Here is a 20793-nt window from a genome sequence, read left to right on the forward strand (position 1 = left end):
CAGATGTTGCACTACAGTAGCCCTCCGGCTGCTGCCCATCCTAGATGGAATATCTAAATACCCACAGCACGCGCAGCCCCCCTCCGGCTTCCTCTCCTAATACCCTTTTACAATCGTTAAATAAGTGCAAAGGCAGTTTTGTCAAAGAGTTTTTTAATTATTGTGCCCTCACGTCCCGTACTTAAGGGAGACTTGCTGAACTTCGACTCGACCGCTTCGCCGCATAATAAGCAACCATACGCCATCAAGTTTCGCTTGTTTTCCCAAATAGTTCATGTTAAATATCGATTTGTATTATTGCAATCAAGCTGTACTAATTACCAAATGACAAATTGAAAAATAGAATTCGGTTATCATTCGGACCGCCATATTCTTGAGCGCCTGTCGTCTATAACCGTAAGTGAACAAAGAAATAGTAAATATTAACAATTAATTAAGGTTTTTAGTTGAGATAAAAAAGTCAATGGCACGAGCGGGATTCGAACCGACGATCTTCGGCTTGATACGCCGCTGCTCTACCACTTGAGCTATCGTGACCTCGATCCATTCGGACACCAACTTCCCATCTCAACCGCACCTTTTGAATTTTCCCTCCTTTTTGCCATTTTTCAATCTTTTATCTCAACTAAAAACCTTAATTAATTGTAATATATTAATTAGTCAAGAGGACCACGAAATTAGTGAATGAAAGTAAATATTAACACTGAAAAACACTTTAAACCAGACAGTTTAATGATGCTTAATGTGAAGCATTAAAAATCAATAATATTTGTACAATTACAATCTGGCTATCTAGCGAAAGTTAATATTAAACAAAAAACGGTGACACAAAAGGCATACGCTTACGAGAAACAAAAACCAAGCCGGCTACCGGATTTGAAAATGAGTGTAGATTAACTAGACAAATATGTAATTATGTTATCTCTCTGCATGTTCTCGAGAGCCATTAAAAGCTGAGGTGATAATCCGAATAAACCGCGTTCGCTTTCTTAGGATTTCAACTGAGTTGGGCTGTTATCAAGAACCGTAGGCAACAAAAAGGAAAAGGGTCCGCATTTGGAGCCTGGGCACGTTTTAGTTTAGTCAACAGCTTTCAGTTTAATCTGTAACTCATTTTGGTCGGCCTATCATCTCTATTTTGGTCCACCAACTCCAATTCGACCATTCGCCTCCTTCAGTGGTCGTCGCGTTTTTCAGATGGCAAAAACTCGCCTCTGTTGACCGAAAACGACCAAACGGCTCATCACCCAGCAAATCTCAAAAAGAAATTCACATTTTAGTTTGAGACTGTCCATTGGCCTCAATATTTTCCTATAGAGTGGTATTTTTTTATCAGAAACTTTACTATAATCCGTTGTACCAAGGTTTCGTGTATCCTTACACAGGCTTTCTCATCAAAATATGTAAAGATCATGTTATTCGTAACAGTGTCAGTGGTTGGTCTGTACATTATTTAAGAAGCCGGGTCCCACCTAAGTGGACACCACTTAAGACGTGATGCCGAAAAGCGTCCGAAATACCAAACCAGCGAGGACAAGTGGCAAGTTCATCACGCCACAGATCTCAGCATGAAATCTCACAAAAATGCACTTGCTGTATTCAAAAATTACGTGTTTATCAAATAAAATTAACATAAAGACAAAACATACAAAAAATAACATATTTGTATGATTTTCGGGACTTTCAGTGGTTGGACTGTGCGTAGCCGTGTCCCTCTCAAAAAGACGGAACTAGTCTGACTAACTAAACAAGCGGATGAAACAAATAGCCAAACTACAAATTCACCGTGGTCGTTCAAACAGGAACTTTTTATAACTTCTTGACATGTTTACAGTCAAGAGCTTGGGTGGAGAAAAAAATGGCATTTTGAGTTTTTTCTAAAGGTGTTTCCAGAGGGAAAGCCCCTCCCGATTGCATTTAACACCATATTCACTCTCCCGGTTTAATTTTGAAGGCGAGGGTCCCCCGACTGAGAGGGAGCGCGTCGCCTCGTGAAAACCCCTTGTGAAGCCATGCCCTTTGAATACTGATCAGCGCCGGTCGATTGATCAGTCGGGTCAGATGCCGCTTTAATTCACCTCCTTCTCAAAAACCTATATGCATATAAATTAACCGACGATCTTATTATGTAAATGTGTTTAGGGTGCGTTTGAGAGATCAGATGTGACACAGTGGCTGATTTGGCAGGCCGTCATAGAAAAGAGGTACATCAAACCGCTGACTAATTTACTACTAATATAAATCGTATATTATTGACTAAAACTAAAGGTTGTAATCTATATAGGGAAAAAAGCCTAATTTTCATTTAATTAACCTTGAGTTTTATTGAAATGTAGTCACACACTTGCTATGAAACACGTTAAACCACAAATTATCATAAATCGATTGGGCTCGGTCCGCCTTGTTAATCGGTCCGCTAGTTGGGCATCTTACCGTTGTTTTGATCATCCTTAATCATAATTGCGTGGAGAAATAGAAATAGATAGATACTATTAGATAGATAGAGAGCGAGCGAGCGAGAGAGAGAGAGAGAGAGAGAGAGAGAGAGAGAGAGAGAGAGAGAGAGGAAGTTAGATACAGAAAGAAAAGGAAGAAAGGAGAGAGATATAGACAGAAAGAAAGATAGAAAAGCGAGAGGCATTAAGAGACTGACAGAGAGAGAAAGAAAGAAAATGTAAGGTAAAGAAAAATGAGAGAGAACGAAAAAAGAAATACATGGACAAAGAAATAGAGGGAGAGAGAGAGAGAGAGAGCAGAGAAACAAAAAGACTACCATTTCTTTTGGTGGTTTCGATGTTTGAGTTCTAGGTGTGCAGATGGTGCGCGCGCGCAGGTGAGTGTGGGGCTTAAAACTTAAAAGGCAAATTCATATTAAAATGAAAAGTCTAATGGGATAGATTTACATAGTGAACAAAAACACTGATTTCTATGACGATTATTTATGATAATGATCGAAATCCGTCATTTTCCTTAAAAAAAGCCTTTGTGAATTACTGTTATAGATCGAGGACAACGCCGTGAGAAACTATAAAGAAGGGAGGTGAATAAAGCTGAGTTACTAAGGAATCGGGATGACTAGTGTGAGGAATGGAATTGTTACTTCGGGATTTTATGGCGTGGGAAACGTAAGGGTTGAGGATAAAATTGGACACAGAAAGCGTTTGCTATCGAGGATTTTGTACTAGAAGTATTTGATTCTTGGAGTTGGACGCTTTGGTGAACCAAACATTTCCATGCATTAAATCCGTGTCGGTTTGAGTTGTATGTTGTTAGTTACTTTATATTGTTTATTAGCTTTTTTAATAAATTTTCTTACGAATTAATTATTAACAATTAATTAAATAAATATTGATCCATGTTTACAATGCGTCTGTACTGCTCCATTATAAAATAAAGGTTAAGTGAATTCTACAAACTCTTGTTGACAGTGTCGTATCTCTCCCATATCCTAAATATAAATCGAATCAGTTATTAGAGAGAAAAAATTCTAGTTAAACTTTCAGCCTTTTGACTTATTGTCGAGAAAAGATTTACATTCAACGATTGCCAATTAGTTGGCCATTGGCCCAAGAAGATAAATACAATGCTATTAAAACTAGCCCCCGTTCTTCATTTCCCAGGATCCCCAGGCCAGTTATGAAAATCAAAAACGAAACTGCCTTTTACGGCCGGGACATAAATTCTAAGCGGAAGAAAAGCTTTTCTTAACGGTCGCCCGGCTGACGTCTAGGTTTTGAGACTAAGTAACTGATTTATTAAACGTTTCTACTTTGCTGAAAATGCAAATCGCCCCTGAGGCTTTATGTAAAAGGTCGAAAAGAAACTTGCAAAACTGCATTCTAGATACCGTTACGAAACGCAAGAGGACTTTTAAATAAGCGAGAGCTTTGGGAAATGAAATAAAACCTAATAAATATACAATAAATCAAATTACCTGTCATCGGTTTTCGATAGGAAGGGAAAACATTAAATTTACAACCAGCTTATAAGATTGAGTTTAAGATAAACAAACAAACGAAACAACGAACCCTTCCATAGGTGAAAAAACATCCACAAGTGCCGATTTATTACGAAGCAAACAAAGGGATTAATTGGATTAAAATCCATTTCAGGAAAAAGGCCGACTTGCCGCCTTACTACCCATCCGGAAAAGGAAATTACTTCAATTACACCGATAATTTACAAAGTGGTAATTGGATTTGTCCAAATGCAATGCCACAGTTAAATTCCATCTGTTATAAATTTTACACCCCACCCGTTCATATCTCATTCACCCCTTTTTTAACGTTTCGAACTTCGCCTTAATTACATTTTGAACCCGGCTCCGATAACCCTAAATTATTAATACGTCATAATGCTTTAGGCTGTTAGCTTCGTTCGGACGTTAATTAGATATTAATGTGGAAAAATTCTTTTAAATGTCGAGCCTGAATCAAAAGAAAGATCGAAATGAGATTTTATAATATTTGTCTTATTATAATCCGAATCGCTCGCAGGTTTTCAACTTGTGCTTAACGACACACTGCTAACAAATAACTCAATGGAAAGTAAACAAACCAATAGAATTGAAGAAAGTAGTGGAAAGAAAGGAAGGAGAGGAAGAAAAAGAGTAAGATAAAGAGAGAAGGGAAAAGAGAGGGAGAAAGGTAGGAAAAGAGAGGGATAGAGATAGAAAAGAGAGAGAGAAAAAGGGAAGGAAGGAAGAGACAGAGACAGAGATAGAGAAAGATAGAAATGGAGAGAGAGAGGAAAAAAAAGAAGGACGGAGGAAAGAAAAAAGAGAGAGAGAAAGAAAGAGAAATGAAAGCTCTAGAGATAGAAAGGGAGGAGGGAAGGAGAGAGAAAGAGAGATAGAGAGAGAGAAAGAGAGAGAGAGAGAGACAGAGAGAGAGAGTGAGCGGGAAGAGAGGGAGAAGGAGAAAGTGAGTGAGAGGGGGGAGAGGGGGAGAGAGAGAGAGAGAAAGAGAGTGAGAGAGAGAGGCAAACGGAGAAAGATAGAAAATGAAAGATAAAGAAAGAAATAAAAGAAGAGAAAAAATATACATAATGAGAGAAAGAAAGAAAGACAGAGCAGAGAAACGGACATGCAGACAAAATACTATTATTACTTGTTGAACTACATGTACGGATTTTTTCAATTGTTCATAAAAGTGAGAGAGTGAGAGAGAATGCAAGATAGAGGGGGAGAGAGAGAGCGAGACAGATAAACAGACGGAAAGAAACCGACAGAAATAGAGACTAACAAAAGGGATAGTCGGAGAAAAGAATATTTCTCGTTGAACCATATGGATTTTTTTTATTATGATGAAAAATTTAAACAGTGCTCTGATTATAGTCACAAAAATTGTTTTTTGGGTTTGGGGTGTTTGGAGTAGAATAGGAAGAAGGGAGTCGCTGTAGATACATATTTCCATTGAGGAGAAAAATTGCGAGTGGACTATGTAATGGATTTCTTTGTCGATTATTTATGATAATGATCATTTTTCGATTATCTAAATCCATATCGTTTCTCATAAAAAGCTCTTTACATTATGAACCGCCTCACTATGATTTATGATATATCTTGATTTATCATTATGATTATTATATTGTAACAACAAATGCAACAGCCATGTAATGACGAGACCTATCAATCTAAAAGGAATATTTCTAAGCAATCGTACATAAATGAAAGACAATGATACAAGTATGTAATTACAACATGAACTAAGGTGTATCTGTTTTCCTTAAGAATTTCAAAATACTGTTTAATTCTTGTAAAATACGTATGTAGATACTGAAAAGTCTCAAGTATGTTGCTTAATAATAACAGTCTTTACACGCGTTAATGTAAGCACAATGTGACCGGTTTTAGTGGCAAAACCGGAAACAGTTTGAAGTGTTTGTTCTCTTCGACGATTTGCGCAATGCTTTTGAGTGCATAAGCTATTTGCATACTATTCATTTCAGAACTGGCCACTTACTACAAAAACGCTTAAAGCTTTTGAATATCTGTAAAATGTTGTACTTTAACATTTTTGTCGTGATCGAAAGTATTCTTGAAATGAGTCGAGTTAACCCAACACAATTAACTGTGTTTGTAATGATTCGGAGAAACCTTAGGAAAACAATGATGCCGTTTTTGTTGCCCTGTCTGAAAATGAAACATTGGCGACATAACCAAAATGGAAGGTGCGTTGTAACGCAACCGTTTTTCCGAGTTGGATTTTTCGAACCGGTAGAACTCAACCGAGCATAAAGGCAACACACTCAAAGCCAACAAAGGAACGGAGGCAGAAAAAAGAGCGTAATCGGGCCGGATTATCCCGCGGGGGCATCGTTTCTTCTTGCGCGATAAACCGCGAGATGATCTGTAACGGCGGAAAATTATCGAACGTTGTCTAAAAAAAAAGAAACAAAGAAAAAATGAAAAGCCTTCGCCGGGCAATGGACCTGCAGAACCGAATTCCTACACCGTTATAGATAGTCGGCAACGAAGCCCTGCATGACTGGTCCGCCCAGGTGACTCCTGCAACCCTTTTACACAATGGCGAAACCAGCACCTGGCCCACCGCTCCTCTTCGTCCCTCCTAATTTGCATTTTCATAAAAACACACTTGCAGATAAACAGTAGTGAAGTAAACAGATATAATGGAGGATGGCGGCTGAGGGGAGGGAGTTTTTTAGATATTTTTCTTGAGCTGCACGTGCCTTTATACATCTCTTGGCGATAAGTAGTTGATTGTTATCTTCAGACTCCTGTGTCCCTCCATGAGCTTATAAAATTGAGACGAAATTTAACAGCAGGCGGAAGAATTTGCAGTCACCAGTTACTAGTCTGACTGCCCCTGTGGATTTTAAAACTCGTTTTTCAGTTAGCCTTGGTATCAAATTGCAGTAATCATGGTACTTTTCCAACATTTGAAATTTCTACAACTAAACAGTTTAGTTTGTAGACATATGGATAAGGATTGGGAAAAAAGAGGCGGCCACCAGGCTATTATCAGCAAAGAGATCAATTTCATTTTACCACAGCTTTATAAATCATATAATCAATTATTTTACAATATATCGGAAAGATACTCTATCTAGCCTTATACATAAAACCAGTAAATTTGCAATTTCCTATGATTTTAGTCTGCCCATCCTCGCTGTTTTCGTTTGTCGGAGTCATATAGGCTTCTCGCCACGGTCAGATTTTTGACTGTGCATTATATTGTCAAAATATGAGAGAATAAGACGTCCGGCCTATCAAACAAGCAATGATAGGCAGACCGAGATGATCAGAAATGACTAATGGCTCATCTCCCCGCAGAACTCTCCAAGAAAATTCATAATATAGAAATTGAAGATGGCGGGGATTTCATAATATAGAAAATGAAGTCACATTTGACACGGCGCTTATCACTGTAAGGTGAAGGTCCCGGGTTCGAATCCAGTGGCTTGCTTCAATTGAAACTGAAATTGAACTTATAAAGTTATGGGCCAAGATTGTACCGAGTATAAATAATAGTTATTTTGTTTAGGGTTAGACTTTGTTCTGGGATAATGTTTCGTATAACGACAGTTCTTTAAACTTCTCTTGGGGTCAATGGGCAATATTATACATACAAAATTGGTACTTGCTAAATCTATCAACAGACGAGACTAATTTCATTTACAGCAGAACTTCTCCTTGAAATTGGTTTACATAACATACAAATGATGTATGCACAACCTATTCGTTGTTCGTTAAATTCTATATTACAGTTCTGTTTGTCTGATTTTGCCTTGGTCCTGGGATATTTTTCTCCAAAATATTTTATGTAACTCAATATTGAATATAAAGCACGTGCCCGTTACTACACCTTTTTATTTCGTCACGGGCGCATATGTGCGTTCTGAAGCTACGCGGGGCCGAGCAGGTAGAGCTGTTTTACCTGTACGGCCAAAGGAAAAGAGGTTGGGACATCCTTTGAACGGTGAAGATCTATCTTGACATCGCATCGATAAGCGCGCCCGTCCGGCTCATCGTTAAAATCCCAAAAATACGACCTTTCAATATCCAATTTATAAACAAAACAATTGTTAATAATTTATTTTAAGGATTCATTTTAAAAGAAAACAACGTATTGTGCCCGACAAAACAAATTGTTCACAGGATGAAGGCCTCGTGTATTTAAAAAGCTAAGTTAACTAGCGTTCTCAAATGCATTTTTCATGCTCCGAACTATTAAACCGACTTCCTTCCATCTCGAAATAAGTACTTGATTGGTTTAAGGCCAGAATTTTAAGACTAGAATGAAAATCGACAAGAGACGTTAGTAGAGAATTTCGGATTTTTTCCTCTTTTTAAAAATATTTCCAGGTTTGATTATTTGACTTTGATCGACTTTACCAGACATTCGTAATATTTAATTACTCTTCGACGTTCGCAAGGGTGTAAAACAAAAGGAGAACATAACTTAATACCGACATTTACAAAACATAATGAAGTTATATAAACGTATTGCTATTTATTTTGGGGTTTTTATGGTTTTATTGTGCAAATTATACTAGAAAATAATTTTTCAAAATAAGTAGAATTATACACTACCATTGTAAACAAAATAATAAAATGATTACTTTCACAAACGAGTAAATAACTGTCATAGTGATCCTTTATTTGGATTCCAGATAAAACTTTACTAAACTCAATGGAATTACAATTTTTAAAAATTTTTGTGTTAAACTTATTTTTTTTAGATTAAATTCGCTCAACTTGATTGATCAACGACGTCGTTACAACCGCCGCCATGAGACGGTAAATTCTGATCAAACCACCCATGAAATAATAGTGCCATGGGAAAGAGTCGCTCCTTTCCATACTGCAAAGGAAAACGACAAGGGGCCAAACGAGAAAGACAAAAGCGAAAAGTGAACCAGGCCCGTCGGGTTTATACCGAAAAACAGCATTTATTAATACTTGCATATCCTTTGGGACCAAAAAAAAAAACGTTTTAAGCCGTTAATTTTTAATAATAAAATCATAATTTTCCAGATTCGAAATAGGAAATGTACCGCTAAAAGATTTATGTAGTTACCAATGAACTTGCGGACTTTTTATACTGGAAATCATGTTGACCAGGATTGGAAAAAAAATGCCGACTAAGGTGAACGCTCAAAGTTCAAGACCGGGAGAAGGCACGTATCATGAAGTCATGACCCTCTCCTTAATACCCCAGTCATAACAGTTTCGCCTTCATAAATATACTGTACGGTCTATGTAGAGCCTTTGGTGCGTTTTCCTATGAAAATTTAAAAGGATTTGCTTTGAGGCCCGTCGAAAAAGCTTAGTTTTATTTACAAAACAATCCGAAATAACCGCTGAAGATAACAAAAGGGTATAGAACAAACCGTAACTTTATGCACAACAGCCGATAACTTTTAATATCTATATAATAAGCTAGTTTTGTAGTTTCAATTATATATACAAACAAACAGATGCTATAATAAAAAAGAAAAGAAAAACAGTGGTTTACTTGCTAAACAGATTCCACATTCTAGCAGCTTTATTCGTAAAGCATGGAATTACTTTAACAAAAACTTTTCACCGTGCAAACGAAAATTCACTCGTAATGGTCGAGCAATTAAAACTGAAAGGGTCAAGAAAAAAAAACGAATATGCTTCCTCACGATGTTGCCTAACATTAGAATTAACTTGATCAAATAGTATAAACTGCAATCTAACAAGGTAATCAGACTGTTATTTACTTATTTATAAATATCAATTTACTTATAAAAGGATAAAGTTTCACCGTACAAACTTGTAAAATAAAAATCATTTGTAAACCTTGAATAATTAGAAATGAAGGGGTCATGAAAACTAAACAAATTTGCTTTCACTTTGTGGCATAACTTTAGCTGTTCTATCTCAGGGCAGAAAACTAATTTCAGTCAATTATGTACGTTTATATGCCGGATTTCTTGGTTCATTATACTGAAAATTTGGGTGTATGAATAATTAATTATTTGTTTATAGTTTCAGAATGGTTAACATTCAACCACTCCTACTCCTACTAACAACACCTCCTAGCGACGAAGAGAGTGAGGGGGGAAACAAAAAGAGAAAGAACTAGGGAAAGAAAGAGAAAGCAAGAAAGAAATGGAGAGAGAGAGAGAGAGAGACAGGGAGAGAGAGAGGGAGAGAGAGAGAGAGAGTAAGAGAGAGAGAGGGGGGAGTAAGTGAGAGAGAGAGAGAGAGAGAGAGAGAGAGAGAGAGAGAGAGAGAGAGAGAGAGAGAGACAGACAGAAAGGAAAGAAAGGGAAAGTGTGTCAGAGAGACCGAGAAAAAAAGAAAGAACATGAAAGATGAAGAAAGAATGAAATAAAATAAGATGGAGAAATAAATAAAGAAAATAAAACATAGATAAAGATAGAAAATGAGACATAGGGACAGAAATAAAGAAATAGAGAGAGAGAGAAAAGACATGGGAATGAGAAAAAGAAAAAATAAGAGAAAGAAATAAAAACGAAGAGAAAGAAATAAAAAAGAAGAGAAAGAAATAAAAAAGAAGAGAAAGAAATAAAAAAGAAGAGAAAGAAATAAAAAAGAAAGAGACATAGAGTATGAGAGAGTCAGAGAGCGAGCGAGAAGAGAGAAATGGAAAGATAGAAAAAGAAATAAAATAAGGGATGGAGAAAGACAGAAAAAAAGCATGATAAAACTCTTATCCTGTTATCTTGCGTCCGAGACAAGTTCACAATGATAAGAAAAACATCTAAGGTTAAATATCGGTTTAAAAAAAACATAGAGAGCAGAATGTTAGATACAGATAGAATAGATATAGATAGAAATACAGTTCGATAGATAGAGGTGTGTGTGAGAAAAAAAAAGAAAGAGAACGAGAGAGAGAGAGAGAACGAGAGAGAGAGAGAGAGAGAGAGAGAGAGAGAGAGAGAGCGAGAGAGAGAGAGAGTGAGACAGACAGACAAAAAATTATTTCTCGTTGAACTATGTAGATGGATTTCTTTTAACCATGATAAAAAATTTAAACCTTGCATACTTCATAATCATAAAACTTATCACAGTACCAAATTCCAGATTCTCAGACCTCAACAAATTTCATGATGTAGAAATTAACAGACCTACCACCTACCCCTAAACAGACCTACCACTGAAGAGTCCGAAACGCATCTGTTAGGCAGAGGCAAAGTACACTTATGAATTTATTATACGCTGTTTGTGCGATTGTATCAAGTACGTTAGTGGTTATTTTGATTTTGTCAATTTTAAAATACAATGGATGTGGACTAACCTTTGTTTTGATTGAACCTTTTTGATAAACAACAATGTATGAGCTTAAAAATATTTCAAAACAGTAATAAAGTAGTAGCTAAAGAGCTATCAGCTTAAGGTCATCCACAGGATAAGTGAGAGTTTAAAAGACCAAAATAGAGGTGTCAATCAGGGAACGAGGAAAGGAGGTTTAGTCAGAAAAAGTGAGCAGGCGGCCATAGCAGGTACCAAGTTTTCTGTGCTCGCGGCTCCCCCACTTTCTACAATTTCATCAGGTCCGTCCCTGGACTCCCAGGAGGATTCGATATCTGCCTTGGGGCCGACACGCTGGACCCTATTCCAAATTGCATATGTCGGGCGAAATTGTTAAGGGCGCTAATTCTTGAAATGCCGAACGGAGGCTATCGATCCTTTGCGGGCCCAAACTTGGCCTCTCGTTTCACCCCGTACTGCAACCAGGATGATCGGTGGAAATTGTTATGAATGAATTTCAACAACTTTCAGCCCGTTTAGCCTAAATAATATGAAATGGTAGACTCTCGTTTATGCGGAACAAGGTCACACAGTTACAACCAATTTTTTTAAGCCATTCTATTAGGTATTTCACCAGCTTCAGTGAATTTTTTGTCGCTTGGTGGAACACGACAGGCCAAATAACGTACAGACACAAACCCACAACGAATGCTAAAACTCTACAACAGCAGAAATAGGCCAACGAGAATCGGTAACGACACAAAGTACATATTCCATTATAGTTACCGATTATAATCTCTTTTAAAAAACAGAAACATTCCAATAGCAATAAGAGTTATACATTTTGAAACGACTTAATGAGGATTGCAGGGTGATGCACCTAGGGTTTTATCTCCGATAATAATGGCCAGTCTATCTTCGCATTTCGCCATCTTCAGAGCGTGGTCTGTATGTCATTTGGAAGAAAAACCTACACAATAAGACATCTGACAGACCGAACAAGCAAGGTAAACACTGACCAAGTTTATCGGAAACTATCAAACTGAAGAAAGTGGAATTTTTTTAAATAGTTTAAACAGTTCAGCAAAAGGACACAAACTAAAAATCGGTCATCATTCTTTATCTTTCATACACAAGGTGAATATCAATCTCACAGTCTGAGAATCTTGAGCCAGTAGATAATTTTAATTTCATATATATTTGATATAGTTGCGTTTTTATTTATTGACTTTTTAATAGACTCGTGTAATTATCAACTATTGAAAAATTGTTAAATTTAAATGTAGATTATTTAAACGCGCCTGACAGACCAAACTAGCGAGCACAAGCGGATCAGGATCAGAAATGACCAGACATTTTTTTTTACACTTTTAATACAATTTTCAACGAATTTATAGCAAATTTTTGTATTCTAATCGTTATTTCAAGCGTTAAATTTGACGGTATAATTAAATTTAAAGTACACACGACTTTGTCACCCAGCCTAAGAATGGGTATTTATTTCCTTTTATTCATTTACTATCAAGAAATAATACAAATACTCATATCCCTTCTTCCGCTATCAGTTCCACTTGTTATCAGCGATTATTGTCATGTTATATGCTTGTTAACAAATCTGCAAACATTCTCGTCCCAGCGTGGAAACGGAGATAAGAGAATTTATGAACATCAAAATATCAATCGAAAACTCAGTTTGACAATAAATAAATTACATTGAAAAAATGCCCTTGCCATTATCTCCCGGCGCGTTTTGATTAAATAATTTTTATCGATAATCTTCGAAAATGTTTTAAGTAGAGATACGATCTTGGGATTTTTGTTTATAACCAACCTTGCACGCCGATAAGCGGTTTGACAAATGTATTTATTTATTTATTGTATTTGGCATAAAAAATTAATTTTAATTAATGCTTATTTCTAAATAGTAAACAAGACTTAATAAGAGATAAGACCTTCCAAAGTTCGTCTTGATAGTTGTAGTTAAAAATTATAGACAAAGTATTTTTAATTTAACTCCTTTTTACAACAGCTACCAATAATTGCCAGATATTGAGAAACAGCCAATATCATAAGATTAACATGGTCCACTAAAGTCCATAACATTTCACTTGATCAAATCTGACAAGCATTGAAGCTATATGTTTTTAGTTGGTCCTAGTTAACTTTATAATTTTTATGTAAAGTGCGGTTGTGATGAAAAATTATAAATCAATATATTAAAGACTGTTTTGTTTGTGGCCATTTAAATTATTTATTGCTTGTCGAAATATTCCATAAAATAAACAATGGAGGATGTGCAGGTTTGTAAATTTTCTAAGGTGTACCAAAACAATAGTATCAGCAGTCGCTAAGTATTATTACACCCCACATCACCAAATTTGAAGATTCCATATAATAAAAGCGTACTGTTAATTTCATACAGTACACGACACAGTAAAAAATTATGGGGAGTAGCTGAACAATAAAAAAAAGAGGGGAGAAGGGTCGTAACAATGTTTTCCACCCCACACATTTTAATACACTTTTATGTACAAAGATAGGATAGGGCACACTTTCCCACCTCAGAGGATAAGCGGAGAAAAAGATAGAAAATAGATTTTAGAAAATGTTCAAAATTCACATTAACAAATAATAAAGACTTGTACAACTTCGCTTAGCTAACAATAAAATTTCCCGTATTTATTTTAACAGAAAGAAATTTTATTTCAATTTTGATACAATTGTGTTGCTCCTTGACTCCTTCCTAATGACCTATCACATTTTTTTTAACTATTGACTTCTTTCAGATCAAAATATTTATCGAAAGATCTTTTGCAAACAGACTTAAAAAACGTTATTAAATCTGATGGCTTGGAAAAAAAAATTACATATTTATATGTTCTGTATAGGAAGTTTGCAGATTAAATTCTGTTTACAAGTCAAATGTTATACTGATTTATTATTATTTTTTTTCTCTTACTATTTTAGTTGTAAATTAAGGGTGTAAGTGTAAGGGTTAGTTTGGCTTCTTTTCCCTTTTTATTTTTTTAATTGGGCCGTTTTTGGTAAAAAACCTCGAAACATGTAAACTTTTATTTTTGTCTAAGAAAAAAGTTATGATCTAACTCTCCAGAATAGAGTTAACTATTCCAAATGAAAATATACTCTTCATGGTACATTTTTAAAAGTTTTTTGACGTTGAATTGAAAGGTTCAAACTGTGTTAACAGAAAGAAATTTCATTTCAATTTAAGTATAATTTAGGTAACTCTCAGGGGCCTACTACATTTATGAATTAACTACCCTGTTTTGACTTCCTTCAGATCAATATATTTATCGAAACATCAGTTGCATTCAGAACTTAAATTCTGGTGACTTAAAAGCAAAATAAATGACATTTTTATGTTCTCTACCGGAAGTTTTAAGATTAAAGAGTCTCGGCACAAGTCCAAATGTTGCATTGATTTATTATTATTATTTTCTTTTGCTGTCTTATTTTACAAACACAGGGTTAATTTAGCTTTTGTTCTCCCTTTATTTGTTGTGGCGTTTTTGGGAGGAAAAAAACAGACACGTAAACTTTTACTTTTTGTCTAGTTTCTTATCAGTCAAAACGTTTTTTAACTCTCCAGGAGCGCGGGTACGAATAGGAAATTCAAATGGAAAGCTACTCATATTTGTACTTTTTTAAGGTTTTTTGATACTGCATTCAACGGGGCAAAAATTTAAATAGAAAGAAATTTTATTTAATTTAGATACAAATTATGTAGCACTCAGGCTCCTTATGGCTTTTATTCCATTTTTGAATTAACCACCCTGTTTGGGTTCTTCGTTAATTTGTCTACTGTTTTCCACTTATGCATTCGTAAAAAAAACTATTTCCGAACATTTTTATCGGAAAAACAAAATATTTTCCAATATTTCATCCACGAACTGATTTATTGCCGTTGAATTCAGCGACAAAAAAACCTAAAAATGTTAACTGATCTCGCCATTTAAAACTGTTGTTTTTATTCGTATCCTACTATCCTAACTTCAAAATATTTTGGTTCATGATAAACAAGACAAAAATTAAAGTTTACGTATCTCAGGTTTTTCTCAAAAACGCCACAATAAAAAACTATAGGGCGGATAATTCAACTCAGCCAATAGACACATTTAATATAATTTCACTTTATTTTAATGTATTACTTGCAGGTTTTTTTAACGTTACTTTAATTGTGTATGGCTTATTTTATTCTGCATAGTGCATAGTATTACATCAAAACTATTCTGTATGCATTGTCTATAATACATTTATTATAAATAAATAATAATATTTTAGAAAATGACTGGGTGGACATGTGAAAACCGGGAGTTGTGGAAGTAGGGAAGTCCGACTTGATATCAGTCTGCGCAGACCTACTCGGGAGAAAATGTATTCTTGGGCTTGCAATACAAACTTTGCAACCTGGGTGAAGCTACAAACTTCATTGAGGTACAGGTTTTCTGGACATGTTGGGGTAGAAAAGTTTTAAGAAGGCGGAGTATTACAACCTCATGTAGTTTCTACAAAGTCGATGAAACGCTCAGGAATTAAGCAGGGCGAAACTAAGTCTGATGAAGAAAATCAATCTTGAGTTGGTTTACAAGTGGATTCAACATTAATCAGTCGGTGAGTTGTTTAAAATGCTATTTATGCAGTCTAAGTTGCTATTGCTATTTATTTATTTATTTAATGTACAGCTTTAAGAGGTAAGCAACATTTTATTGAAGAGTGTTTGATTTTTCTTCATTTTAGTAAGGAGTTTTAAACGAAATAAGATTGCCATGTCTGGGCTGAAGAGGAGCGCACGAAGGTTGTTGACTCGGTGTTAATGACATTGATTGTCGAAAAGGGGGTTTCTTACACGGTTCGCACAATGCCAGACCCCGTTTTTATCAATCAGAACCTCCCTTGACCTCGGCGCTTTCTCTCCTTATCTATAAAACATTTTCATACTGTTTTGGAGATTTCGTCTCCATGTTTTATACCGGAAAACTGGTGTTTTATATGACAAGACTGACCTGTCAGAACTTTCGGAGGAATCGTATCTATCGGAGCATCTCTTTTTGCGACAGTTGTCCTCCTCGGAGTTGATGGACTCCAGGTCTTCCTGCGGCATCGGACGGCCGTTGCACTCAGTTACACCACTGTTCACACCCGTCTGCGAGCACACTTTGTCTTTGAACATGAAAAAGCCGTCGATGGGGCTCGGCGCACTGATCTCGCTCTTGTCCTCGGGCCGGTTGCCGTTGACCAGGGGAGGATCTACGACGGAGACGCCCTCCGCCATCGTACCCGTCTCGACGAGGAATGTGACTGCAGGGCGGTGCCGAGCGTTTATGAACCACCCCCTCCACGACGGCCTCCCACCCTTCGAGGCTCTGGGCCCGGGCGTGAACAATGCGGCGACGCCAAACGGACCCCCCCCCCTCGGCCGTCCTATCACCTCGTCGGATTCCGCCTTCTCTCGCAATCTCTTCGCCTTGTCGCGGCACATTCAGAAAATGCACACGTACGGCGATAGCACGAAGATTTTACTTTCGTCCAAGACGATTCGCCAGCTCAACCCTTGCGAAAACACTGCAGAAGGGTGTCAATACGACGCCGATGCGCCTGTATGCGTGCCCCTCCTGGGGCCTGACATGCAGAAATGTCGCCAGGCTGCGGTTATGCAGAATATGTTTCTGAGGCTTGCTTCAGAAACGCCCCGGTATACCCGCATATCAGAAATGCACATTGCCACAAATATGTTGATGGTGCTTGAATACATCAGAGATGAAATCTTTAATTTTTTGAAGCAATGCGTAGCTAGTACCAGTACTATCTGCTGCCAAATAGGCTACTATTGCATGGACATGTATTTGCACAGGAGAATAAAGAACGCTCTTGTTTAATTGGGCCATGATAGCTGTGGTTTTTAATCTAATATTTTTTCCTCAAAATAAAATAATGTAAATAATAAAAATTTCGTTATTCCATTTCAGCGGGGATAATGTCGCTAGACAGAAATTCCCCTAAACCATTTTATGTAATATATATGCTTTATTGTTGTTATTGTTTCCGTTAGCGTTTGTTCCTTTTGCACATATTTTTGCTTGCTTTAGGCTCAAGTATCGGGCAAGATCTTGGCATCGTGTGTTTGGACGCATTTGTCTCAACGAATCGTTTTGTTGCAGTATGGTGATGTGGGCCCAAATGACTGGCAACGGTAACATCTAGTAACTAGCCTCTTGGTACTTACTTTTCCTATGACACTCGACAATAAACTACGGTTTTTATTGCCATTATATGGAAAGACAGACGATTTTTTTTTTTTTTAATTAAAATTCCAGGTTGAAAATAAACTACGAAAATCGGACGTTTATTATCTGCTCAACTTTGGTCTTTTTTTTTCTCTATTTGGACCACTTTATCGTCCCTTTAATTTCTTTGAATAGTAGACCCTCTTTCATTTCGTAAGTTGAAATGTGGATGGTCATAAAATCATTTTGGGAACATCGCTTTTTGGTGTGTAGGTGCAAAACTCAATTTTCGTTTCTGTTAGGAACTTCTTTAGTGATTCAAAATCCTCTCTGTTTTAGGTAAAAACTAATGCTCTGCCCCATTTTCACTTAAATTTAATATTTCCTTACATTTATGATTTGTGTTTTTTAATCATAGCCGAGTGATTTTTAAATTGATTGATCATAACGATTGGTATATTAAATTTGTTATTTACAGCTCCTACAGTGAATTGCAGCTTCTGCCTCTTCATGTCTTCTACGGATATTCCGTCGTCGGAGAGCACTTGAAATGAATTTGGTGTCCACTCTACCAACCACCTATCTTTGGTGAAGCCTACCTTTACGCCTACGTTTTCCCATATGCTTTCTCCCAATCAGAGCAAATCCGTCTGATGTCATTTTTGACAGACTTAATTTAACAGTAGTAATAAGACACTACAATAAGACGCTCTTTCACTTAGTAAAAAGTTTATTTTTCAAACTGAAAAACTAACAGGGAAAAATTCCCATTTAATTTCCTGGTTCTCCAGGAAATTAAATGAGTGAGAGAGAGCAGAACACAAAGGATTAGTGGAGTTTTCTTACAGCTTGGAGTTCAGGACCACTGGGGATATTACATATGCCAAAATATGAAGAATAAAAATTGAACTTTTTTACCACGGAGTTATGATTAAGATAAATATCTGATCACTAAGTTCGGTTTGCAATTGCATATAAATCCGGGCTCTACTTATAACACGTTTCCTTTGGGTGCAGTGCTGCCTATAGTGTTTAGTGCAGTGGTGCAGTGTTCAAGTGTAGATAACAGTACAAACTTGTACCAGGTTTAAGTCATGTATAGAACAAAACAAGACAAAAAAATTAAGCTAAAATTAAAGTTTGAGTGAGTAATATTTTGAGTTTACTATCATCATAAAAACACAACAGTCACTTAAAAGAAAAACCCGTCCCAAGGTACACACTTTCCTATGATGAATTGGATTGACCACAATTGTCAGTAACTATTGATTGAAGACGATCGGGGGGTGTCTGCATTGCTGGTGTTAGTAATTTTGCATTACATCTTCAAGAGATGTAGTGTACAGTTTTTCTTTATCACCACTAAAAATTTTAGGATATTCAACTCTTCCAGATCATTATGCAAAGTATCACTTCCCCAATTTTGAACTCTGCTTTGGGTGACTTGGATTTTGGTTAACTGCTGATCCTAATATAAATAACAATGTCATCATAACTTGAAAAAGAAGATCAAACATACAAAAATGAAATTTTAGTTAAGGTTTTTAGATAGATTGAATGCAAGACATTGCACCCCTCTCTTATGAACATCTATCTATATTTTCAAAACGCTCGTCAACGAACGATCTGATCCCCATACCTGGTAAAACCGGCCATTTGTATACCATCAATTTTGCGATACTTTACGGCTTACGTAACGACAGGGTTGGTCCGCCGGGATAAAAAGGGCAAATGTAATATATGTGGCTATTACTGTATAGCAGCGAGTAGTTCTGAAAGCTCTGCGATAATAAATGCCATTTAAGAACTCCTCGAACGATCTCAGCCGGCATTTAATGCTTCCGGGCGGCCGGATCGCGGGTGCAACGCACCTAGCGATATCACATGAAGCTCATAAAAATAATAATTTTTCTTTTGAATTTCACGATAGTTTAATTGACCATCAGTCCGAATCTGTAAGCTTTCCTAGCCAACTTTTCACCTTTTTTTATGAAATACTTTGAAACTAATTTACGAAACCATTAAGTCCTTGAGATATTTTCTTGACTTCAAAATGGACTAATGGCACAATAAAATAGACTCGAGCATTTATTGCCTGCGTTATTTAATTAAAATTCGACTCTTTTTACTATTATTTATTTGAACCTTCAATCATACAAAGTTCGCGATACTCTTGCCACTTCAACTAAACAACAATTTAAGTTTTGGGTTTGTCATCTTGGAAGTTAATGAAACCTGGTGAAGTGTAAAAGTTTTAACAAGAGGTACGTCGCCTGTAACCCTGTAAAACACCGGCGTAAAAATGTATTAAGAAACATAATTTGGAAAATCGTTAAATACTCTTCATAAATAACGCAATTTCATTACTTTAAAAGCTTAAATCCAGGGCCAATCCAATCAATCCAGTAAGTTTAATCTTTAAAGTTGTTTTAATCTTTTAAAGTTTAAAAGAAAGGCTTTGGCATTTTTGACTACACCGGTGAAATAACCGGAGTTGAAATAATCCAATCAACGCTTCTAAAAATGTATTTTGACCGATATCTGATCCGATTATTCTCGTTTTCACATTTCAGTTCTAACAACGTCAAAGTAAAAAGATGATGATCCAGACGACCAGCGGACGATGTGAGATTAGGCTGACCCGTAATTCCTTCTCTTAACTGTCAACCTATGTTTATTTCAAAAAATATATATACTATTTAAAAACAGTACGTTCCAGGTGCATGATTAATCTATTCTGACAACAGGATATCGATTGAAAATACAGTTTCGATCAAGATCAGCAAGCCCTACAGAAATATGTAGTGTTATGGGGTTGCAGACGATAACGCAATTTTATCTCCTAACTCAAATCTTACCCAAGCCAACTCGTCTAAACGTCAACAGCAAGTTTACCGGCATGTACGCTGTTAAATACGTTATGTCGAATACTAAGAAACCTAGACAGCAGACTGACGGAGAATCCCCACTCAAGAACTAAACAACTTGGACAAGTACGAAGATTTCTTGGACTTGGAGCAGGGAGTTCTCATAAGCAAGATCAATCGGCTTCGACGTCCCTGAAGAAAGCATCTGAGCATCCCAACACTATCCTTACAACCTAGGTGGGCGATAGCGATTCAAACCTTACCCATGCCACCTCGAATATAAATACAAAATTCATTTATACAATTTTCTTTGCCATCTTTGCAATCACTGCTCGTCCACTCTGGTTTCTGAGAGGTAGACGTAGAACGTAAACTAGTCTTAACACAGCCTTATAAATTCTCAATTTGCTTTATCCTAGATAGAAACTTTTCAGCACAGGTTGGAGCTCCCACAGACATTTATTTCCCGTGG

The 20793-nt window shown here is 36.5% G+C and overlaps 1 protein-coding gene and 1 long non-coding RNA gene across 3 annotated transcripts in view; one reads left to right on the forward strand and one right to left on the reverse strand.

Annotated features, from left to right (window-relative positions):
- The window catches only part of LOC106669782 (zinc finger protein jing homolog), a 223493-nt gene extending 206769 nt beyond the window's left edge, over positions 1-16724 (reverse strand). The window contains exon 1 of the mRNA XM_014399482.2: positions 16234-16724. Within this exon, the coding sequence (XP_014254968.1) occupies positions 16234-16709 (476 nt within the window). The 5' untranslated portion in view covers positions 16710-16724. The remainder of the gene's footprint in view (positions 1-16233) is intronic.
- Positions 9454-20644, forward strand: LOC106669786. Of its 2 annotated transcripts, XR_001340992.2 has the most exons (4): positions 9454-9691; positions 15512-15841; positions 20028-20097; positions 20164-20644. It is a non-coding gene; the product is annotated as an uncharacterized LOC106669786 (long non-coding RNA). The 2 variants fall into 2 exon arrangements; XR_001340993.2 differs by lacking the exons at positions 20028-20097; positions 20164-20644 and adding an exon at positions 17933-18553.
- The last annotated feature ends 149 nt before the right edge of the window (positions 20645-20793 follow it).

The sequence above is a fragment of the Cimex lectularius genome, unplaced genomic scaffold, assembly GCF_000648675.2.
Source record: "Cimex lectularius strain Harlan isolate CLEC.00 unplaced genomic scaffold, Clec_2.1 scaffold156, whole genome shotgun sequence".
Taxonomy (NCBI): domain Eukaryota; kingdom Metazoa; phylum Arthropoda; class Insecta; order Hemiptera; family Cimicidae; genus Cimex; species Cimex lectularius.